This window comes from Phoca vitulina, unplaced genomic scaffold (genome assembly GCF_004348235.1).
Source record: "Phoca vitulina isolate PV1807 unplaced genomic scaffold, GSC_HSeal_1.0 scaffold38, whole genome shotgun sequence".
Classification (NCBI taxonomy): Eukaryota; Metazoa; Chordata; class Mammalia; order Carnivora; family Phocidae; genus Phoca; species Phoca vitulina.
The window spans coordinates 10,358,765-10,383,796 of NW_022589741.1; the positions used below are offsets into that span (position 1 = coordinate 10,358,765).

At 43.2% G+C, this 25,032-nt stretch overlaps 1 protein-coding gene across 5 annotated transcripts in view; it reads right to left on the bottom strand.

Moving 5' to 3' along the window:
• The window catches only part of USP28 (ubiquitin specific peptidase 28), a 59,134-nt gene extending 39,561 nt beyond the window's left edge, over window positions 1–19,573 (bottom strand). For 4 of the 5 annotated variants that reach the window (XM_032427821.1, XM_032427819.1, XM_032427820.1 and 1 more), the window contains exons 1-3: window positions 19,446–19,573; window positions 3,589–3,666; window positions 2,420–2,552 (exon numbers count right to left, since the gene is read on the bottom strand). In XM_032427821.1, coding sequence (XP_032283712.1) covers window positions 2,420–2,552; window positions 3,589–3,666; window positions 19,446–19,502 — 268 coding nt within the window. In that variant the 5' untranslated portion in view covers window positions 19,503–19,573. Of the gene's footprint in view, window positions 1–2,419; window positions 2,553–3,588; window positions 3,667–19,445 lie in introns of those variants that run through there. The other variant, XM_032427822.1, reaches the window with a different exon arrangement.
• Between the last annotated feature and the right edge of the window lie 5,459 nt (window positions 19,574–25,032).

Here is a 25,032-nt window from a genome sequence, read left to right on the forward strand (position 1 = left end):
AAAAACACAAATCACAGAAAAAGACCAATAAATGCAACTACAATAAAATTTAGCTATTTAGTTCATCACCATAGTGTGAAAACAGAAGTCACCAATACGGAAAAGATGTCTGCAACACACAAATCCAAAAGAGTGGGTTAATATCAAATACACGTAAGTTCAGTATCAAGAAATGTATCAAGAATAAGCTTATTATCAATAAGATAATATCAGGAATCAATCAGAAAAAAGCAAACAAACAGAAAAATTGAGGCAGAAGACATAAAGAGAAATTTCACTTATAAGGAAACATGAATGGTCAAAAAGAAAAAGATGTTCAATCTCATTACCAATGTAAAAAAATTCTCATTGAAAACAAGATATTTTGATATTTTTTATCAAAAATATGGGCAACGATTTTATAATCTAACAAGTTTGAGAGCAACAGTTACCCCCAAATCCTGTGACTGGGAATTTAATAAATAGTTAAAAAATCATTTTGGAGAATATTGCCTATAAAACTGAAGACGAGCGTATTTTACCACCCACCAATTACACTCCTAGGTATATACACTAAAGAAACTCTTGCATACGTGTAATAGAAACACAAATCAAACAACTCACAGCAGCCTTTTTTATAATAGCAAAAAAAAAAAAATGGAAACAAACCCAGGTCAATAAACAAATACATAAATTGTGGTATACTCAGACCATGAAATACTATACACCAGTCAAAGTAAAGGAACTATTTATAACCTTCAACAGGAATGAATTTTAAAAAGAAAAACGTTGGGGCACCTGACTTCTTTAAAAAGAAAAACGTTGGGGCAGCGTCTAACTCTTGATTTTGGCTCAGGTCATGATCTCAGGGTCGTGAGATCGAGCCCCACATTAGGCGCTACACTCAGCGTGGAGTCTGCTTGGGATTCTCTCTCTCTCTCTCTCTCTCTCTCCCTCTGCCCCTCCCCCCGGTACAGGCGCATGCACACGCACGCGCGCTCTCTCTAAAAAAAGAAAAACATTGACTGAAGAGTCATTATTGCACTGAAAGAGATATACAAGGATATGGATATTCATAACAGCATTATTCAGAATAGCTCAAAACTGCAAAAAGTCCAAATATCCATTAACTCCATCTGCCCTAGCTGATGGCTCCCTCTTCCAGGAAGCCTCCTTGGCTTCCAGAGTCCCGTTCTCCCAGCTCTCCTGGTCTTCTTCCAATGTCCCTGGACACTGTTCACCTGCCCCGGCCTCTAAGCACTGGGAGTATCCACCGCTTAGTCACTGAACCTGTTCCCTTCCGTGCACCCCAACTCCTTGGAAAGCTCACCTGGTCCCCTAACTTCACATCCCATTCACAGGTTTACGATTCCAAGTTTTCTCTCTCTGCAACCGGATCTCTCCCCTGAGCTGCATGCTTGGATCCTCACTGCCTTTGCGACACTCCACCTGACGTCTTGCAGGTGCCTCAAACAGCATTTCCTTCATCTGCCACCCAGATCTGCTCTAGCGGCAGCCATTCCCAGGGTGCTTAGTGCAACTCCAGCATTTTCGCTGCTTAGGAAAAAACCTGGAGCTGCCTTTAAGTCCTCTCTCTTTCACACCCCTTATATCTGCTGTAAGAAAATCCCACTAGGATTTTCTTACTCCTCACCCTCCCACCACTACCCGCTAGCCCACACCGCCAGACCCTGCAAAGCGTCCTGACTGTCCGGGGCTCCCTGCTCTGACCCATGCTCATTACCTCCCCCTGCAATTCTGTTCTCAACAGAGCCGTCCGAATGACCTTTAGGAAATGGAAACCAGTGGACGTCATTCCTCTGCTCCAAGCTCTCCGCTGGCTAGCCTCTAGCTAGAGGAAAAGCCAAGCACGCAGTAAGTCTCTGCAGGACCTGCCTCCTGGTCCCTCCACGGCCTCACCTCTCACCCGCTAAAGCCTCAGCTCCCGCCTCCTTGCTGTCCTTGAGCAGGTGGTATACATCCCTGTCTTAAGACCTCACTGACTCCCTCAGCTCCCTTTCACCTTCTCAGAAGGCCCCGCTAGTAAAAATCCAATCCTCGCCGCTACTTTTTTCATTTCTTTCATTCCATCCTTTACTTTTCTCTATGGTACTTATCATTCTAATATGCCATATAATTTACTCATTGATTTAGTGATCTCCCCCACGAGAAAGTAAGCTACATGAAGGCAAGGATTCTGTTTATTTCCAGTGTTTAAAAGAGTGCTTGGCACATAGTAGGTGCTCATTAAATAAATGCAGAATGAATGAATGAATGAATGAATTCATGTAATTGCTTAGAATTAGGCCTGGCACATAGTGATTCATATGGTTCAATAATTAGCTATGATTAGCACTATTCCAAAAGGGTTGATGTGATTGATGGGAAACTCACATATTTCCTGCTAGTTCACGGCAGGACCAAGACGGCATATACTTACTTGCTAAAACTTCTTTGTCAGCAGTGCTGCCCTCTACTTCAGACGGTTCTGTAGCAACAGTGTCTTGACTGGGCTCTTTAACTCTTTCCTCGGTGAGAAGGCTGACTGCCTGGGTGATGTCACCATTACTGGCCTAAAGAAAGGGGAAAAAAAAAAGAAAACCCAGAAATTTCAAAAGTAAAGCATCACAGCATTTAAAATAGTTGAGTTAGTTTTTTGGTTTAACTCCTTACTACCTCAGCGACATTCTGAGTAAGTCAGGGCATAATTCTAGGGTAGAAAGTAGAAGACAGACAGTATGGTGGAGGATAGCGAGTGTCCCATGCTCAAAGCATCTATCAAACTCCTGGTTTACAGCAGGGGAGCCGCCATGTTCTGACTTCCCACCCCACGCAAACAAGAATGAAATCTTGCTGAGATCTGGTCTCAGTAGCTCTGGATGCTACTACTCCGATTTCACACATTAGCTAAGGCATGATGTGTCAAAAGGGGGCTGGCAATGAAAACAGAGATTCTAAATGAAGTCGGCCCCTACAGCAAACATGCCAAGCAGTTACCATATTCTATAGTGCTGATCACATTTCTATTTGTTTTTAACTTTTTATTAGGAAAACTTTCTAACATTTACAATGGTAGAGGCAGAGGGAATGTATAGCTGAACCCCAGGCACCCACCACTCACCTTCAACAAATATCAAGTTAGGCTCAATCTTATCTATTCTGCCTAACCTCTCCCAGACATTTTGAAACAAATCCTAAGCATCTTATCAGTACATGAAAACGTAAAAATATAACCCACAATGTTATTATCACACCTTAATAGTAACACGTGTTTTAATATCAAATCACCAGTTCAAACTTGCCTAACTCAAAGATTTTTTAGTGTGTGTGTGTTTGAGTCAGGAGCCACATAAAGGCTATACAATGCAATTGGCTGATGCATTTCTTAAATCTCTTCTGCCCTGCAGGGTCCTCCCCAGTTGAGTCGCTCGCCATTCCCAACTTCTCCCCCACCCTATTGGGCCATTGATGATACTGGGTCATCTGACCCATAGAGCTCCTGTCCCTATATGCACTTTCATTTTGGCATAAAAACAGCTTGATCTGACATAACTATGATATGGACAACTGTTTTAAAGCCTGTTGACTAACAGCGGCCTTGAAACTAACCTTCAGAGCTTCATGAAGAAAGGAAGGGTCCTGAATGCCTGTGATTTCTCTTAGTTGGTTTAACAGCATTTGGCAGCTCTATGTTTGAGAAACAAAAAAAAAAAACACAGACAGGTCAGTCACAAAGTAAAGCTGGATATGTTTAAAGAATTTAAGTACAAGTAACCTGGATAATCATGTTTGAGACTTGTGTATTTTACTTTAAGGAATCGAAAAGCTCCGAACAAGAAGTTACTGACTGTCAAGACCCATTCTAAAATGCCAAATCTTGGGGCACCTGAGTGGCTCAGTTGGTTAAGCCTCTGGCTCTTGGTTTCAGCTTGCGTCATGATCTCGGAGTCGTGGGATCAAGCCCCCGAGGCAGGCTCCCCACTCGGCGCAGTCTGCTTGGGATTCTCTCTCCCTCTCCCCCTCAGCCCCCGAACTGCGGTTCTGTGCTCTTACAAATAAACAAATAAAATCTTTAAAAATAAATAAAATAAGATAAAATAAAAATGCCAAATCTGTTACCCTTTTAAAAGCTTAATCATGAAAAATGCTTTTGGCACTTGTGGAAAAATTATGAGTAAACAATAAAACTATTAAGTATATAAAACATTTAAATGTAATATCTAGCTCTCGGAGTAGCTGAAAGTGCCTGAGGTTTTTCTTTCTGTGAGTAATACATAACTAGGTCATATAAGGAGTCCAGGGAATTTGCATGGACGTGAAGATGTGCTATTTTAAGCTTCACTGCACATGCCTTTTTTGTGTGTCATTTTTCACGGACAATAAATTTCTAATCACGTAATTAACAAATGATACCACCAACATCATATTTAAAACTACGGGTTTGATTGCTTAAAAAGAAGTATAGACAGGGCGCCTGGGTGGCTCAGTTGGTTGAGCGACTGCCTTCGGCTCAGGTCACGATCCTGGAGTCCCCGGATCGAGTCCCGCATCGGGCTCCCTGCTCAGCAGGGGGTCTGCTTCTCCCTCTGCCCTCTTCCCTCTTGTGCTGTCTCTCATTCTCTCTAAAATAAATAAATAAAATCTTAAAAAAAAAAAAGAAGTATAGACAAAACTAAGATTTTCTGAATTATACATAAAATCCCAGAGGGAATAAACTGTGGAATGCTTTCCCGTCATTAATCGAAATCATGGAAAAACCTATCTGGTTAGCTTTCAGCCACCACAAGCTCAGTTTATAACCCCTTTGCAGCTTTCAAGTCTTCACTGGAACATTTTACCTTGTTTTGCACAAAGACAAAAGTTGACACAAAACACCTAATTTTTACAAGCAAGCTCAATATAAAGAACTGGTTGGCCCAATTATTTTAGACGATTATTGAAAACGAAATAGTTCAGGGGCACCTGGGTGGCTCAGTGAGTTAAGCATCTGCCTTCAGCTCAGGTCATGATCTCGGGGTCCTGGGATGGAGCCTTTCGGGCTCCCTAGGGAACCTGCTTCTCCCTCTCCCTCTGCTTGTGCTCTCGCTCTCAAATAGATAAATAAAATCTTAAAAAAAAAAAAAAGGAAGAAAACGAAATAGTTCAAATTTAATTCAGCGAGAGGAAATCATTCCTAAGGTTATTCTAGAATTAAGCCTCAATTCAATACTTGATGATTCCCATCAACTATCCTTCAGTTAGTAATATGTCTCCAAGAGGCAGTCTATGTTCACCGTCAGCTGTAACAGAAATAGTATCCTGTTTTTCAACAGCTGAGGGCCCAATGCAACACTTAAATATCACACAACTAGAAATAACTAACTGAAACAGCCCTGCACAGTGCTCAGAAAAGCATCAACAGCCCTGCTGCTTTAGTCATGGGCCACGGTCATAGGCTAGAAATGGAACCCGACCCTGCTGAGACCAGCAGTCTTGGAGGCTATGAGTCTTGTCAGAGGCACTCATTGCTTGTATACTGGGAGAGTGCTATCAGACTAAAAGCTGTCCAGATTTAGCCTTGGCTAATGCTGCAAACACAAGCATGGGATTTTTAAAAGAATAATGTATTAAAAAGGTTTTTTTGGGGGGCACCAGGGTGGCTCAGTCAGTTAAGCATCTCACTCTTGATTTCAGCTCAGGTCATGATCTCAGGGTCGTGAGATCGAGCCTCAAGTCATGTTTTGCGCTCAGCACGGGGTCTGCCTGAGACTCTCCCTCTGTGCGCGCTCTCTCTAAAAAGAATAAAAACAAACTTTAAAAAATAAACAATAAAAATAAGAAGGTTTTTCTTCCCCAAACGAATTCTAATTCCATTTTATTTTACTGTACAAAAGTGTGTGAATCTATGTATCTCAATCATACGCAATATTCTAAAAAATCAAAATCAATATGCCCCCAAAAGGGTGGGATAATAGACCTTCCTCAACGTATGGTGGGGTCCCATGCCAGTAAACCCACTGTAAGCAGAAAATGTCATTAAGTGGAAAATGCACTTACTACACCTAACCTCCCAAACATCATAGCTCACCGAGCTGACCTTAGATGTGCTCAGAACACTTACATTAGCCTGCAGTGGGAGAAAGGCATCCAACACAAAGCCTATTTGATAATAAAGTGTTGAGTATCTCATGGGATGTACCGACTACTGTTCTGAAAGTGAAAACCGGAATGGCTGTAGGGGTGCAGAAGGGTTGTAAGTGTACTGGTTGCTGACCCCCAAGATCGAGTGGTTGACTGGTTGCTGACCCCCAAGATCGAGTGGCTGACTGGTTGCTGACCCCCAAGATCGAGTGGCTGACTGGTTGCTGACCCCCGAGATCGAGTGGCTGACTGGCCCTGCCCAGCGTCACCAGAGAGAGGGGCATGTTGCATAGTGCTAGCCTGGGAAAAAGATCAAAATTTTAAATGCAGGGTATGGTTTCTACTGAATGTGTATCACTCCCACACCATTGTAGAGTCGAATGATCGTAAGTCAGGGACTGTCTATAATTGGGAGGAGGAAGTGAGCAGTGTTATTAGCCCTAAACTGGAACCAACAAGGTAGCAACAGGATTGACAATCACACCCTCACCTCAAACTACTCTGTGTACCAACTGACACTTAGGGTTCACAGAAAATAATGCCAGTCAAAAATAGCAGCTAACATACGCTGCTTGCTTTCAGCCAGGTATTGTTATAAACACCTCATTTGTATTAACTAATTTAACTAATTTCGCCTTCGTAACAAAGCTGGGATAGGTGCTAGGCCTGTGTGACAGAGAGCAGGCAGGGGGAGGTCACGGCACTTACACAAGGTGATTGCTAGTGAAGGGCTGCCTGCCTCCAGAGTCTGCACTCTATGCCGGGCTGTATCTGAGAAGACCAGGAAAACAGGCAGGAATACCTATTTCGTGCAAAACCAGGCAATTATTTTGTTCCTGTATTGTGACCTGGGTCTCTGCAGCTTCCCAAGATCCCTGTGATCACAATCACGACTATGATTACGTCGTGGTACGGTCAGTTCGAAAGCAGTCACCATCAGGAAAGGGCTGTATCGGAGGTAAATGCTATTTCTGACTGAATCCAAGGGGCCATTCGTTATAAGAAGCACACTTATTTTACGCGCCACTAAGGAGAAAAACGGTTGCCCACTTAAACTAGGACAGGATGCCTTCGTGACGGTCCTAGGAGACCCATGAATTGGTCACACCAGCTTCCTGCAGCTCTAAAAATTCCTTATTTATGTTGAGAACCACAGCGGGTTTCCCTGTTTCCAGGTGCACTGCCCGGCATGTGACATCTTTTGCATTTTCTCAGTGACAAAACCTTATATACCTAGGCTGTCTTCCTTTCTCAGGTCCCATAAAACACTTGATTGTAGCTTTGCAAGAAAATATGAAACTGTGCTCATTCCTCCAGTGACAGATAGTTTGCCTCACATAAAATCAAATTTATACCCTACTGTTCTGTTTCTATGCCTTTCTTCATCCAGTTTTTTTTTTCCCACTTAAGCGTTGAATCACAGTGCGATCTTTTAAAGCGAAAAGTAAACTAACATGTGGTCCCAACAGTACATATAACTCAACTGTCATGACAGTAGGAACAGCCCTGACCAAGCCCATACATGTGCAGACAATGACTAAGTACATCACCTCTGCTACTTGGAGGTAGTAAATGTAAGGAGCAGCTCAATTTCAGAGACCTCAGAATGCCCAATAAATATGAGTCAATGAAATACGGTATTCCAAGTGTTAAACAATTCATCAATCATTATATTTGGCCATGCTTTCTCGGTTTTCCTTCCAGGAACAAATCCATGTGTATTCCAACAACTCCGATTTACTCACAACATGACATAAGGATAGGACTTCCTAAAAATGACAGCAGTTTTTGGTGGGTAAAACTAAACCCGCTGAAATAGGGCTACTTGATAATGTACTGCAATGACGTGAAAAGTAGGTAACATGGTGAAAAGGACTGTTTCAGTTCATCAACTGGCCCAAAGTTTTTTGTTGTTTTTTTTTTTTAAAGATTTTATTTATTTGAGAGAGAGAGAGAGCGCGCACACAAGCAGGGAGAGTGGCAGGCAGAGGGAGAGGGAGAAGCAGGCTTCCCGCAGAGCAGGGAGCCCGATGCGGGGCTCTATCCCAGGACCCTGGGATCATGACCTGAGCGGAAGGCAGACGCTTAACTGAGCCACCCAGGCGCCCATGGCCCAAAGTTTCTAAAAGGCATTAAAAGCTTTTAAGATGTAGCCACTCTTATATAGCATAGAAGAGGTTGAAACTGGAATTAAAAGCCAGGAGAAAAAAGGAATTAATCATTGTTTCTCCTCTTTTTTTCAAATGCACGAAACAATTCCAACAGCACAAAAGGATACAGAGTGAAAAGGAATTTCTCTCTTCTGTCCAACCCAGTCCCACTTCCCAGGAGTAACCACTATTAATAATTTCCAATATATCTTTCCAGAAGTGGCCTATGCACATGAATATGTCTTTTCATACTGAACATCGTGTCCAGCAACTTGCTTTTTTCATACTGTCCAACACATTAAGACAATACTTTCTCACTTCTTTGAATGCATGCCCCAGTCAAATACAAGAAAGGAGTCTAGGAAGCTTTTACAATAAGGACATACGGAATGCACCTTCACAAATTAGAGAAAATGCCATTTTTAGCAATTTATTGCGAAGGTTGAGAAACTAGGAAAATAAGGGCAAAGATATAGGAAATCAAACTTAGGTGCTTACTGTGTTACAAATCTAACAGTAAAATTAAAAGTTATTATTAGGTGGGACTCAGTGTGCAGTTTCTATTTGTGATAAATAAGCGGGACGTGAGAGGTGGTGTGGAACTGGATTAGGAAAGGTTCTAAATGTCAGCATGAGTTTGGACTTGATCTGATGAACAATGGAAAATCATCACAGGGCATAAATATGAGGGAAAATAAGGGTGCTTTAAGGGGATTAATCTAGCACATGTGAACAGCTAGTTCAAAGGGAGATAAGACTAGGGAAAGAAAGCTTAACCATGAGTTAGAAGAGTACTGAATACACAGGTGTGATGAGACAGGGAGGGTGCCGAGAGGAGAACTGAAAAGGTAGGACACACAGTGAACATCTCAGAGAATGGAAAAATGAAGCTTAGTCAAATATTTGAAACTGCATGCCTGAGAGAATGCTGCTGGCAAGGACATAAAAGGACACCAGCAAGAAAACCAATCAATGTAATACACCACACTACCAGAACGAAGGGTAAAAACACCTGATCACCTTGACTGATGTAGGAAAAACATTTGACAAAATTCAACACCTTTTCATGATGAAAACAATCAGAAAACTAGGAACAGAAGAGAATTTCAACATGATAAAGTGCCTTTATTTAAAAAAAAATGAAAACTCACAGTGAGCATCATACTCAACAGTGAAAGACAAAAAGCCATCCCTCTAAAATCAGGAAAAGCCAAGGATGCCCACCTTCAGCAGTGCTATTCAACGGTGTACTGGAAGTCCTGGCCAGAGCAGTTAGGCAAGTAAAATAAAAGGCATCCGAATTGGAAAGGAAAAAATACAACCATCTCTATTCACAGATGACAGGATATATAAAACCCCAAAGAATCTACAAGAGTTACTAGAGCTGATAAACACATTCAGCGAAGTTGATACAAGATCAACATGCAAAAATCAGTGGTTTCTATACAACAGCAATGTATGATCTGAAAAGGAAATTAAAAAAAAAAAATTCCATTTATAATAGTATCCAGAAAAATAAAATATCTAGGAATAAATTTAACCAAGACTTGAACTCTGGAAAGCGTGAAACACTGAGAAAAAAGCTAAAGGAAACCTAAATAAATGGAAAGATAGGTTGATGGATTGGAAGACTGGATTAGTCAAGGTTCTCCAGAGAAAAGAACAACAGGGTGCGTGTGTGCGCGCGCGCGTGTGTGTGTGTGTAAATGAACCCTGTATTCCTAGTTTCCTGTCAGGGTGGCGGGGGAGAAGTAATTTGTTATAATGAATTGGCTCTTGCCATTATGGAGGCTGTAAGTCCTCAGCTCTTCAGCTGGCAAGGTGTAAACCCAGGAGAGCTGCATATGTAGTTCCAGGCTGAGGACAGGAGAAGACCAATGGCCCAGTTGAACAGTCAGGTAGGTGACGTTCCCTCTTACTGAGCCTTTTTGTTCTATTCTGGTTTTCAATTGAGTGGATGAGGCCCACAGACATTAGAGAGGGCAATCTGCTTTACTCAGTCTACAATTCAAACCTTATTCAGAAGCACCCTTACAGATAGACCTAGAATAACATTTGACCAAATATCTGGGCATTGGGGCCCAATCCGACTGACACACAAAATTAACCATAACAAAAGACTTAATATTGTTATACCCAAAGTGACCTACAAATTCAATGCAATCTCTGTCAAATTTCCAACAGCCATTTTTGCAGAAACGGAAAAGCTGATCCTCAAATTCATAAGGAATTTCAATGAGCCCTGACCAGCCAAAACAATACTGAGAAAGAACAAAGTTGGAGGACTCACACTTCTGGATTTCAAAAGTTATTAAAAAGCTACAGTAATCCTGCCAGTGTAATAATGCACAGAATTATAATTGAGAATTTAGAAAAACCTATAATGTATGGTCAGTCAATCTCTGACAATGGTGCCAAGACCATTTGATGGGGAAAAAATAGTCTTCAAAAAACGATGCTGGGACGCCTGGGTGGCTCAGTTGGTTAAGCGACTGCCTTTGGCTCAGGTCATGATCCTGGAGTCCCGGGATCGAGTCCTGCATCAGGCTCCCCGCTTGGCAGGGGGTCTGCTTCTCCCTCTGACCCTCCTACCTCTCATGTGCTCTCTCTCTCTCAAATAAATAAATAAAATCTTTAAAAAAAAAAAAACGATGCTGGGACAAGTAGACATTCACACGCAAAAGAATCAGCTTGGACCCCTATCTCTACGATACACAGAAACTAACCCAAAATGGATCAGTAACCTAAATACGTGAGCTAAAATGACAAAATTTTTTTTTAAGATTTTATTTATTTATTTGAGAGAGCGAGAGAGAGGGAAAGAGAGCATGAGCTGGGGGAGGGGCAGAGGGAGAGGGAGAAGCAGGCTTCCCGCTGAGCAGAGAGCCCAATGCAGGGCTTGATCCCAGGACTCCGGGATCATGACCCGAGCCTAAGGCAGACGCTTAAATGACTGAGCCACCCAGGTGCCCCAAAACAACAAAACTCTTAAAAGAAAACATAGAGGCAAATCTTCATGATCTTGGATTTGGCAATGGATTCTTAGATATGGCACCAAAAGCATGAGCAACAGAAAAAAATAGGTAAGCAGGACTTTACCACAATTAAAACTTTTGTGTATCAAAAAACATTATCAAGAAAATGAAATGATAACCTACAGGATGGGAGAAAATATTTCCAAATCATAAATCTGATAAAGGTCTAGTATCCAGATTACAACTCTTACAATTCAAACAACCAAAGACAAACAAATGCAATTCAAAAATGGGCAAAGGACTTGAACAGACATTTCTCCAAAGATGCCAATAAGCATATGAAAAGATGCTCAACATGAGCCATTTGGAAAATGCAAATCAAAATCATGAGATACCCTTTCACACACATGAGGATAGCTGTTACAAAACAAAAATGGAAAATAACAAGTGTTTGGAGAGGATGGAGGTGGAGAAATTAAAACCCTTGTGCACTGCTGATGGGAATGTAAAATGGTGCACCTGCCGTGGAAAACAATTTGGCAGTTCCCCAAAACGTTAAAGACAGAATTACCATATGACCCAGCAATTCTACTTCTAGGAATATACCCAAAAGAGCTGGAAACAGGTACTCAAATGTTTGTACACGAATGTTCACGGCAGCACTATTCCTAAGAGCCAAAAGGTGGATACAACTCAAATGTCCACCAAAGGAAAAATGGATAAAATACACAAAGTGCAATATTACTCAGTCATTAAAAGGAATGAAGTACTGATAGATGCTACAACTTGGATGAAACTTGAAAACATTATACTAAGTAAAAGAAGCCAGACACAAAAGGTCACACATTGTATGATTCCACTTATATGGAATATCTAGAATAAGTCAATGGAGAGACAGCAGATCTGTGCTGCCAGAGGCTGGGCGAAGGAAGGAATAGGGAGTAACTGCTTCGTGGATATGGGTTTTCTTTTGAGGTTTTGAAAATGTTTTTAGAACTACACAGAGGTCACAATATTGTGAATATATATACTAAATGTCACTGGACAGGATACGTTGAAATAGTTAATTTGGGGGCACCTGGGTGGCTCAGTCAGTTAAGCGTCTCTTATTTCTGCTCAGGTCATGATCTCAGGGTCGTGAGATTGAGCCCCGTGTTGGGCTCCATGCTGAGTGTGGAGCCTGCTTAGGATTCTCTTTCCTAGGGCGCCTGGGTGGCTCAGTCGGTTAAGTGACCGAGTCTTGGTTTTGGCTTAGGTCATGATCTCAGGGTCGTAAGATCAAGCCCTACATTGGGCTCCGCACTCAGCACGGAGTCTGCTAAAGATTCTCTCTCTCCCTCCCACCCATGCTCTCTCTCTCTCTCAATCTCTCTCTAAAATAAATAAATAAATCTTAAAAAAAAAAATTCTCTCTTTCTCTCTGCCTCTGCTCCTCCCCCCGGCTTGTGCTCTCTCTAAAAATAAAATAAAACTAAATGGTTAATTTTATATTATGTGAATTTCACTTCAATTGAATGAAATCAAGAGAGATTTGTGCTTGCACATGCACACACATACACACACACACACCAAAAAAGAAAAAGGACAGCAGGGAAGTACTAACCTGGACAAGAGTATTAGAGAAAAAATATTTGCTTGGGATAAATCAAGTTTAAACTGACCACCAGCCATCATGCAGCATGCTGCCAGCATGTACTCAGATCTTTTTTTTTTTTTTGAAGATTTATTTATTTATTTGAGAGAGAGAGAGAGAGAGAGCATGCTCGTGTGAGCAGAGAGGGGCAGAGGGGGAGGGAAAGACAGAATCCTCAAGCAGCCTCCCCACTGAGTGCGGAGTCCGACGTGGGGCTCGATCCCAGGACACCTGAGCCAAAACCAAGAGTTGGACGCTTAACCCACTGACCCACCCAGACGCACCTACTCATGCAGATCTTTTTTTTTATTTTTTATTTTTTATTATTTATTTATTTGAGAGAGAGAGAATGAGAGAGAACACATGAGAGGGGGGAGGGTCAGAGGGAGAAGCAGACTCCCTGCCGAGCAGGGAGCCCGATGCGGGACTCGATCCAGGGACTCCAGGATCATGACCTGAGCCGAAGGCAGTCGCTTAACCAACTGAGCCACCCAGGCGCCCTACTCATGCAGATCTTTAATTTGGCTTTCTCTGTCTGGTATTTTGACCTCCCTTTTTATATAGAAAGCCTGGATAGTGGGAATAGTGCTACGTAGCATAGATCCCACCACACGTTAGCCTCTGAGTAAATCTCAACTTTCCAGGGCTTCAATTTCCACATCTGGAAAATAAAGTAAACCACAAGCTTTGGCAGCACGGGTATGACCATCAAATGAAGTAATGCGTTCAGGATTTGTTAGTAAAATGAAAACAATATAGAAATGTCAAATACTGGACCTGCCTGTCCAACAAAACTCGTCTAGAGATTGGGAGAAAACCACCTGCGCTATGGTTTTGGTGGGATCACTTACTAGCTGTACCCCTGGGCAACTTCTACTTCCTCCTCACACTAAATTTAGCTTCACAAGGTGGCTCTGTGGTGGGTTCAATGACAACATACCTTAAGGCACATCATACGTCATCAAGTGGACCTTGAGAAGTTTGGTTTTATTTTTTTTAGTATTTTATTAATTTATTTGCTTAAGAGAGAGAGAGAGCGAGCATGAGCAGGGGGAGGAGCAGAGGGAGAGGGAGAAGCAGGGAGCCCGATGCAGGACTCAGTCCCAGGACCCCGGGATCATACCCGAGCCAAAGGCAGATGCTTAACCAACTGAGCCACCCAGGTCCCTGAAAAGTCTGGTTTTAGAAAGGCACATGTTGGGGCACCTGGGTGGCTCAGTCTTTAAGCATCTGCCTTCAGCTCAGGTCATGATCCCAGGGTCCTGGGATCGAGCCCTACATCGGGCTCCCTGCTCAGTGGGAAGCCTGCTTCTCCCTCTGCCACTCCCCCTGCTTGTGTTCCCTCTCTCGCTGTCTCTCTCTGTGTCAAATAAATAAATAAAGTCTTTAAAAAAAAAAAAAAAAGAAAGGCACATGTTCCAGGTAGAAAGTGGGAGTGGCTCGAAGTCCCAGCCCTGCTACTTAAGCATTCGAGCTGAGTAAGTAAGCCATTTCCCCTCTGCAACATGGAGGCCAACAGACTTTGATTTCAAATCTCATATTAGGCCCTGATAAGCTCTACTAGAGCTGAGTCTGAGTGTCCTCATCAGTCCTAAGACATAATAATTCATACCTTGCAGAATTTTTGTAAATATACAGAATGCAAAGGAAAGTGCTTCGGGCCATACCCAGCACATGGCAGGTACCATTATTACAGGTAGATATTCCCAGGCCTGTGGCAAAAGTCACTATGCGGCACATGGTTAGAGCCAAGGATGCGGATACGCAAGCACCACTGTTTAACCAGCATTTGCAAAGAGAGGAGGAGAAGTCATTTGCAAGTCGGGATTCCAGATGCAGATTTGGAAGAAGTTAGTAAAAGGAACATAACAGCCAAGAAAGCTATAAGGTTAGCCCCTAAAGGAGAAGAAAGGCAGCAGAAGCAGAGTAATACAGGTTCCAAATGTCCAAGGGAGAGAGTTCGGGAAGTAAGGCAGCTGTGCAGTGAGGGTACCAACAGGTCACTGTTTAAGAACCCCTTCAATACCCTCAAGTTGTAAGATGAGGAGGAGAAACTCAAACAGCTTTTCCAGGGCTAATTTTCCTAAGGACGCTGTAAAATTACGTAGCCAATTCGGAAGTGAGGGCCAACTACAGTACTTTTGTCTGTGATAAGACCGTGGCAAATGATTTGTTTTTAGGAAAGTTTTTGGAAAGTTTTGGGTTTTATTGTTTTTGTTTTTAGTTTTTAGGAAAAAGCAGAACAATTGAAAGTAAGCAGGAATAAAGTCAAATGCCAAGATGAACATCAACCAAACAGGGGCGATGAGGAATCATCACATACAAAAGCATGAGACTGGGGCTTGAGTATCTGGGGCCTCTGTAAGGCCACAGATTTCATCAGAAGGTGCTTAGGTGCTTAGTCCCTGGTCACCCCCAAGAGATCAGTTTCATTCTCAAGAGACAAATACTGAAAGCCTACTATTGGCAAGGCTCTCATCGGGTGGCCCAGGGAATGCTGATCACATACAAACAGTCACTGCCCTACAACCCAACCTTCTGCTGCCTGGTCAGCCTCTCTGCATGCCTCTGGGCAGCCAGCCCTCTACTAGCTGGAGCCTACACTGGTCCCCCACACCATCTCCTAACGGGGTTCTTGCCCTGAGGCTGCTGCCATAAGCTTTGCGGGGCAACCTGGGAACCGATCTGCCTCGGTCTGGGGGCTGTCAGCCAAGAGCAAATCTTGCAAGGGTCTGTTTCCCAAGTTTTCCACAGTGAGTTGAAATTAAAATATAACTGAGAAAACACTTAAGAAAAGAAACAGATGGATTTAGAAAACTCTGGTCAAAAAATAAACAAAAGGAAGGTGCTGGGTGAGGTCAACAGCTGGGCAGGGCAGAAGTCGATGTTGCTGTTTTGTTGGAGGACTGGGGACACATGTGCATAGCTAAAGGGAAAGTGGGAATTCTGCACAGTAGGACAGAGCTTCTCAAAGTCATCACCCAGGGATGTTATCCAAAGGCAAGCTGCGATTCAATAGGTCCAGGGTGGAGGCCCAAACCGTGGTGTGGTGATTTGTGGAGCCTGTTTAGTTCCTTGGTATAAATACTCCCACCATGATGATTTCAAGCTACCAACATGAAGTCACTGGACACAGAGTTGGGAAGAGATGCACACATTCAGCTGGAAAGGCAGTACAAGCTGGCCCTAGCACACCCAAATCTCTCCATTTCCAACAAGCTCCTGGGTGATGCAGATGCTGCTGGTCCATGGACCACATTTTGAGTCTCAAGAGAACAGAAGACAATGAAGGTGTCTGGGGCTTAGGCCAGAATAAAGGAAATGTGAGATAAATGAGAAGAGCGAAGAGAGACATCACTTAGCTCAGGGTTTCTCGAGCTCAGCACTATTGACATTCGGGGCCAGATAACTGTTTTGGGGGCCTATCCTGTACATCACAGAAGGTTCAGCAGCATTCCTGGCTTCCACCCACTGAGGCCAGTGCATCCTCCTCCAGCAATCACGATCCAAAAGCTCTCCAGACACCACGGATCTAGAGTCATCTCTAAGAAATAAAGGAAGAAGGGAAGGGTGGTACCTCTTACACCGAGAGAAAAGAGATAATGAGGAGGAAAAACAAAAGGAAAAAACATAAGACATCTCCTTACAAAAACAAAAACCACCCCATCTCTGTTGATTGCAGCAGGCTCAGCAGAGCAGAAAAGAAACTATGTATTTAGAAAGAATGCAGGGAGGATTGAGCTTAAAACATCAGGAGAGTTCTGGGGGGTCAAAGAAAGGTTCTGACCTAAGACAATGGGTCCATTGACTAAGAAGCAGGATCAAGGCCATCTTGGGCTCTTGGACTCGGAATAGCTTGGGTTCAATCCTGGCTGTACCATTTACTAGGTGGGTGATCTTGGGCAAATTGTTTAGCAAATATAAGCCTTCCTATATGAAAACGTCATGGAGTTGTCGTAGGTCCTGAGATAATATGGGTTAAGTTCTGAGCACAGGGTCTGACATATACTACATGCTCAATTAACGTTAGCTCCTACTATTACCAGCATCATTATTTTCCTTAAAAAAACATCTGCTTCACTTGGCTCCTGCTTACATTTCTTCGATGAAATATAACACATGGAAAGATCTTGCCTGGCGAGGCGTTACTTGTCACTGCTTTTTACAAATATTGTACTCATTGTGTGAGCAGAAACTGTTTGCAGCTGAAGAGGCATTAAAGTTGTGAGAGCCAACCAAGCACTGACTGGCTGATGTTCCAAAAATCACAACTAACGAGACAAGGTAAACGCGAATGAAAAGCCAATAAATCAAGAGAAAGCAAAAAGGACATTAAATTTTCACTGAAACTGGCAGGTTCTCACAGGGCTCCAGTTAGCGTCAGGAACATGTGATGAATCCTCAGGCAGCTGCCAAGGATGACAGGTTTGTAAGAACCAACCTGACTTCAAGTTGTTTATCCTACAGTAACAGTAAATGTTGCTGCTGGTTTTTATCTAAGTCAAGAGCTGATTAAAACACAGAAACCTGTCTGTAAGAATCTCTGTAGATGTTCGAATTATCTGTCTGCAGTCTGGGGTGTTTAGCGATATCACAAAGTACCTTCTTTCAGACTCTAGGACATCCTGAGAACATATTCCAAGGGTGCTGCATTTTTCTCACTAAAATTCTTGGGAGGCTATAAAGGGTTCTGTCTGTCCCGTGCACAACTGACCCATAAGGGAAGGGCAGCATTCTAGGTTTTAAATAGCTTCTGAGTGTCAGGGGAGGATAGCTCTTCTCAAGCAGAACAATTAAAGACCCTTTAAGGGAAACGCAGAGTGCTTCAGAGAATATGAATAGAGTCCATTCTACCATGAAACTCATCAAGATGAGGAAGTTATTAAAATCTTTCCTGTGATGTGAAAGGTACTTTCCCTAGATAAGATTCCTTCAACCTAGCCTAATATCAAGCATTTTCATTAGCAAAAACAAAAGGGGCAAACATTATCAAGCATTCCAAGCTTATCGGCTGTCTGTATGGCGCGAATCACTGGGAAGAACAGTGAATGTCATCACTCTGCAGGTGGCCAGGAGTCAGGGTACTCCAGCCAGCCACAGCCAACCCGAGTTCCAAGTTTTCCCAAAATAGCTATGACTTACATACAAGCGCTCATCAAACACCTCACATACAAACCCTCTGAGTGCTGAGAGAGTGGTCACTACTCAAACTGTGGCAGAGGTAAACCAAGATGCTGTTGATGAACAGGCACATGGTCCCCGAACAAATTTAAATATGACCTACTCTCCCTTAAAATAGCCTCTTCTCTAAATCAACACAACTATCTCAAAACTCGGATTTTTCCCACCTGTTTTGAAGTCACTGTCCTAAAAACAAATAGAAATGACCGTGAAACCAGAGAAAATCCTGACTCAGATTCCAATAGGTATTTGTGAACACCTAACAATAGCATCTCCATTAGAAATCGGCAGCACGTGAAGTACCATCCATGTTACTTTCATTTTGGAGCCCAGGACCTGGAGGAGATTAAAAAGGAAATGTGTTCACTATACACCACGGGTCTCCTGTGAGCAGGAAAAGAATAAACAGGCACAAAAGGTTTCCCACGTGGAGGTATCTGACAGCTTTGCATGATAAATATTTTAATGAAATTCCTCATTTCCAGACTCTCACTGTAATACTTGGCACAGGTCTCCCATTCGGTCTCGAAAAAGCACGGCAGTTGAGGGGTGAGGAGGTGGTGTTAAGTTATAACTTTCCAAAGTAACATTAGAAGACATTCTCAAATTGCCCACTTACCAAGTTTCTACACACGGCATTATCAGCCTTTTGATTTTCTCCCAAACCAGTGTTTCACTCTCACCAACTTAGCCCAGAAATCCTTGTATTGATTTCAATCTTCTTAGATAATAGAAACAGGAAAGCATTTATGAGAATACCTTCTATTCATCGCGCTGTTCCTCCTCCCTCCTTAAAAATCTACTGATGAATGCACCGGGCAGGCTGCTCGCAGTTTATTTAAAAAAGAAAGAAAGAAAAGAAAAAAAGCGGGGGTGCTGGGGTAAGGGAAGGTAGGGAGTGGTAAACAGGACCCCTGGTCTTTCACAAGGTGTTGATCAATCCCGGCTTTAAGTCAGGTAAGTTCGGTCTGCTTTAGACACTTTAAAATAGTACTGCCATAAAAGGGACTTAAAACTAAAAACCACAAAACCCACCTAAGCTGCCCTCTTTGGAAGTTTCTCACCCAGGTCAGGGCCCAAGAGCGCTCCCCCTAAAGATCCCTGATGCACACCACCCCACGTCCTGCCCTTTATAGCTGGCTCTCCAAAATACCTACTCCCCCCAACTTCAGCTCGCCCGGGATCCGAGCCTTGCGAAGACCTCAGCCCCCTCCCGGGCGCACCGCCCTCGCCCCCGCCCAGCCAGCCCCAGCGCCCTCCGCAGCCCCCTCCCGCCCCGCGCCCCGCAGCCCCGCAGCCCCGCAGGCCCGCCCGGGCCCCGCGCCGCTCCGGCCCGCGCCCCGCAGCCCCCTCCCCTCCCGGGACCCCGAGCCACCCCCGGCCCCCGCTCGCCGCCGCGAGGCCCACCGAGCCGTGTCGGTCGGCTGCTCCAGCCGCGTCGTCCTGCTGCAGCTCCGCAGTCATGGCCGAGGCGCCCCTCCGCGGGTCATCCGGCTCCCGCCGCCGCCGCCAGCCCAGCCTCGCAGAGGGAGGAGGAGGTGGAGGCGGAGGAGGAGAAAAAGGAGGAGGAGGAGGAGGCCCCGCCCCGCCCTCCGCCCCGTTCGGGCCCCGCCTCCGCCCCAGAGCGCGCCGGAGGCTCAGCCCACGCGCCCCGCCCCCGGCCTGCGGGCGCACGCAAGGCGCGCGGCCGAGGGCCGAGAGGTTCTGCGTGCTCCCGCGCACGCCGGGCTCTGAACCCGCGCGGGTCACGTGACGCCAGGCCCCGCCCGCGGCTAACGGTCAGTGGCGCCGCCCCGGGACGTTTGCGTTCCGAGCTCTTGGCGCCCAGGAAATGGTCCTGGAAAGCGCGGAAGCTGCGCTCTCAAGTCCGCTTGTCGGCGCCCTGCCCTCAGAACCCACTCATCTGTAGGACTCGCTGTCGCCTCAAGCCTGCCCGCAGAGGAGCTAAAACTGCTCTCCACCTGGGAACCTGTCTGGGGACCGCGCCCTGGAAGCTTTCCCACCTGGCCGCGCAGCCGCTTGGAAGGCCGGCGACAGGAAGGACTACTGTCGTCCTCAAGGACAGGCGGAGGCTGAGCGCTGCGGTCTTTAACCAGACGGACCAGACCTTCTAAGCGGGGATGCCCAGCGTGGTACCCGAACACCCCCGGGCACGGGGAGCAACAATTGCCGAGTTGTCCCATTTGCGGTTTTCTGCAGTTCCAACCACAGTTCTGTCCTATTTCGTTAAGTTTGAGCCAGATGCTATGACGGCATGTTAAGAGCTAAGATGACCCCCCCCACCACACCTGAAATTGTATTTTCAACAATTTGGTGGAGATTTTAAATGTTTCACATTAATTCACATGTATCACGACGACAATCCAGTCGGCACCCTTTGTCCCCAGTGTACGTGGAGGCCGGGTGTGGAGGAGCCTCTTTTAGGGGTAGGGTTATACCATTTTCCCGGTCCAGGGTCCCTGGCAGCACCTTGGGTGTGAATTTGATATGGAGGGTGGCCTTTCCTGTGCTCCTGGCATTGTTGTCCGTGTGATCGTGATGTTTCTTTCACCTGCAGGGCTTTCTAGTCTGCATGCGAGCACAGCTGTGGCTCGAGGAAACAGGTAGAGCGCAGGGGCAGCTCCCCTGGGAGGAGACGTGGCTGCTCTCCGGAGCCTGGGCCGTGACTCCTGCTACTTCTTTCCTACCTGGAGACACAGACGTGCCCCTTTTCCTGGCAGGTAAACCGGCAGAGTGATCAGAATCTTCCACGTTCAACAGGTTGACTGTGTGTGTGTCTGATGGTTGCTGGACTTTTATGTTTATGTCTTGGCCTTTTTTTTTTTTTTCATGAGTAATCAAAAGCTGTGCTCATGGCCTCAATTCAGGGGTCATTGCAAAACAAGTTGATTTCTCAGTCTGGCTAACTTACAGCATTGCATACTTCTAAATTACTAGAAAGTTCTATTTCTGTGTGTCCTTACCGTGTCTCAGGAAACTCATGTTTGTCTTTGCACATTCATTTTAGGAAAGTGCTTATTTAATGTGAGTAAATGGGGTGGAAACCTGTAACTTACTCGTGAAAATTTCCTTAAAAGGCCACCAGAGACCACTTATACCCGTATTTCTGCAACAGATATATACAGGCCATTTGATAAATATAGGCACCTGAATTTTGATTAAGCGTCTTTCTGCTATGTGATTCTAAACAGAACTCCAGATCTAATAGATTTGATAAAATCAGTTTGAGGGCTCTAGATCTCATAAATCCTCTTAGCCTCCTTGGGTTTAACTACCACCTGATCTTGGACATGGTAATCAGCTAGAAACACCCTGTCCAACCAGAGTATTTCATGACCAATCTACGTCAGTGCTTGTCCATCAGTTGGCAAGTTTCAGGGTGATCAAATATCAAAAGTGGACATCATGGAACATGTGCTGTCGCCAAAGAAAATCCCTTCTTATTCCTCCTTAAAACCCATACATGAAGGTTCCAGAATAATTACATTATTAGCTGATAATCATTTCAAGAGTGTTCAGGAAAATAAATAATATTAATAAGGAACAATAGCAAGTAATTGACATATTTAAAAAGGGAATAGTTTTCAGAGTATTTTCCTGATGAAGAAATTGAATTTTTTTTTCTTTTTCTGGAAATTTGTCCCCATGCTGTTTCTTTTTCTGAGTCAATGAATTTATATTTTTGCTTCTGATTTACTCACACCCGAAATATAGTTTGTATTATAGCAAAATGATCCCATTTCAGTGTTATTGAATACTTGTGTGGAGCTTGTGTGGGATAAATGACAATGAAGAGGAAGTGTTAGGAAGAGAATAAAGGGCAAAGAAGGATATGTATACTTCTATTCTCTGCCTCACTCTGTAACTAGTGCTTGCCACTGGCTTTGGAGGAACTGGATCTGAAAGCTGAAGGCTGAGGCTGATGGACAGGTATGACTGTTCTTTGAGCTATGGATTCCTTCCAGGAATGATGGAGTCAGAAATGTCCTTATGTAAGGGCCAGCTTCTTAGCAGTAGGAAAATGGCCTTTCTCACTATTTAGGAAAGAATATGGATATTTCTGGGGCGCCTGGGTGGCTCAGTCGGTTAGGCGACTGCCTTTGGCTCAGGTCATGATCCCAGGGTCCTGGGATCGAGCCCCGCATCGGGCTCCCTGCTCGGCGGGACGCCTGCTTCTCCCTCTCCCACTCCCCCTGCTTGTGTTCCCTCTCTCGCTGTGTCTCTCTCTGTCAAATAAATAAATAAAATCTTAAAAAAAAAAAAAAAAAAGAATATGGATATTTCTGTTATAACCCCTAGATTAAGGAATTAGAGGATATACAAAGTTAAATTATAGGTGTTAATAAAGTGTTTCAGAAAAGGTTACCTTTGACTACTTGAAAAGTAAATGCATTTCTAGCCTTCCTGAAATGTATACTGTAGGCAAATGTAGTTTGTGGAGAATCAAAACAACTTTCACTAAAGTGAGTGAGTTCATTTCCATTTCAGAGGTATTTGGCCTTGGTATTCAAAATAACAACCTCCCGTCCCCTTCTTTTTGTTTCTCTGGAAAATATAAACAAACACTAAAACAACAACAAACCCTCTTAAAATCTGTTTTCTTCAGAATTCATAAAAACCTTTAACTCGTGGGAGTCAGTTTTCCTTTTATAAGAAGGTGAAAATAACTTTAGCCTCCAGATTGAAAGGTGATAATAAAATAGAGAACCAGAAATAAGCCCATTTCTTCAAACTTGATTTTTGACAGCATTGTAGACCAGTGGGCATAGGACAGATTTTTAACAAATGGTGCTCAGACAGCTAGTTTTCCATATAAAAAATTAATTTTGGACTCTTACATCATAAATAGAAATCAGTTTTAGGTGGATTAAAGACTTGAATGTAAAAATCAAAATTGAAAAATTTTAGAACACTCAATTGGAGAATATATTTTGAGGTCAAGGGTACTTTCTTAAATCAGATGCAAAAAGTATAGTCCATAGAAGACAAGATCGATAACTTCAATTATGTTAAAATTAAGAATTTCTCTTCATTGGGGCGCCTGGGTGGCTCAGTCATTAAGCGTCTGCCTTCAGTTCAGGTCATGGTCCCAGGGTCCTGGGATCGAGCCTCACATTGGGCTCCCTGCTCCGCGGGAAGCCTGCTTCTCCCTCTCCCACTCCCCCTGCTTGTGTTCCCTCTCTCGCTGTGTCTCTCTCTGTCAAATAAATAAAACCTTAAAAAAAAAAAAAAAGAATTTCTCTTTATCAAAAGGTGCCATAAAAAAAAAAAAAAGAAAATATCCACAAACTGGGAGAAAATATTTGCAACACATATGTGTAACTGATAACATTTTAGTATCTAGAACAAAATTTCCATACTTTGGCACTGGTACCATACTGGGGCAGATACTTCCTTGTTTTGGGGGCTGTCCTGCACATTGTAGGATGTTTAGCATCATTTCTGGCCTCTCACTACTAGATGCCAGTAGCTCTCCGCTACCCACCCATAACCATCAAAAATGTCTCCAGACATTGCTAAATGTTTCTTAAATAGCAAATTCTCTTCCAGTTGAGAACCACCTATCTAAACTAGGTGAAAAACCCTTACGAAAGAGACAGTGCAATTGAAGAAAGAGCCAAAGGTACTTCACAGAGAAGGAAACCCAAGCATATGAAAAGATTCTAAACTCACCGATAATCAGGAACACAGGAATGAAAACCACAAAGATGCCATGTCATGCATACAATTGACAAAAATTTTAAGATACCACAATAACAAGTGTTGGCAAGAACATGGAGCAACGGGAGAACACCTATATGCTGTTTGGTAGTGTAAATTAGCACAACCACTTTGGAAAACAGTTTGACATCAAGTACTAAAGTCTGAAGTCGTGCATGCCTCACAGGCAGCACTTCCTAAGTAATATCCTAGAAAAGTTCTTAAACATTGTTACCAGGACATACGTACAGAAATGTTTGTAACACTTTTAATAGCAGATGAAATGGGAATCAACCTAAATATATCAACAGTAAAACTAATCAACTTTTTGTGTCGTCATTCAATGGAAATGTATACGGCAGTTAAAATGAATGAATTACAGCCATGCAATATCATGGATGAATCTCAGGAACATAGTGTTGTAGGGTAAACAACACATCACAGAAGATGGCATACAATATGATTCCATTTGTACAAATTACAAAAATTGTCAAATAATATATTGTCTAGGAAGATAAACACATGGTTAAACTACTAATAAGAGCTTGAATGTTATAAACACAAAATCTGGACTAGAAGCTCTGAGGGAAAGGAAGGGGAAGGGAAGGGAGGAGAAGGGACATATAGGGGAATTTACAGATATTGGTAATGCTCTATTTTCATAAATCAAGTGGTAGATATATGAGGGTTCATCATATCATTTTACATACATTTTATTAACTACTTAATAAAACATTGAAAGAACATTATTCTAAAATTAAGATCAAAAGCATACAATCTTCACTCTAATAATGTTTCTGTGCCCTCCAAAAATACAGAAAAACACAAGTCTCCGTAGTTTACAAAGATTACTCTTTTATGCTGGGTGATACATGAGGCAGAGATTTAACATTCTGTCCTAATAAGTAGAAATTATAATTTGACTATCTTCAAGATAAATGAAAAATATTACCATTTCATTTTATGCAAATTGTGCCAAAAATCCAGATTTTAGGTGATGCCCAATGAGTTAGAAAGTCATTTTATAAAACATTTTCCCTTTTAGCTTCTAGATTTGGGGAAAGACTTCTGTGTCAAAGTTGGGGCCTCCTACAGAAACCAGAAATATGCTTTAAGATAAAAGCCAGAAAGCTACCCAGGAAAAGCAAATAGAAACTTGTATAATGCAGTAAGTACTGGAGCATAAATTGGAACTTAAGGTGACTTAATTTTTCACCCAAGACACCACTGAAGCGAAAAATTGTTCTCAAAATATCAGAATTTGAAAAAATAGATGAGGCAAGAGTAGCTAATA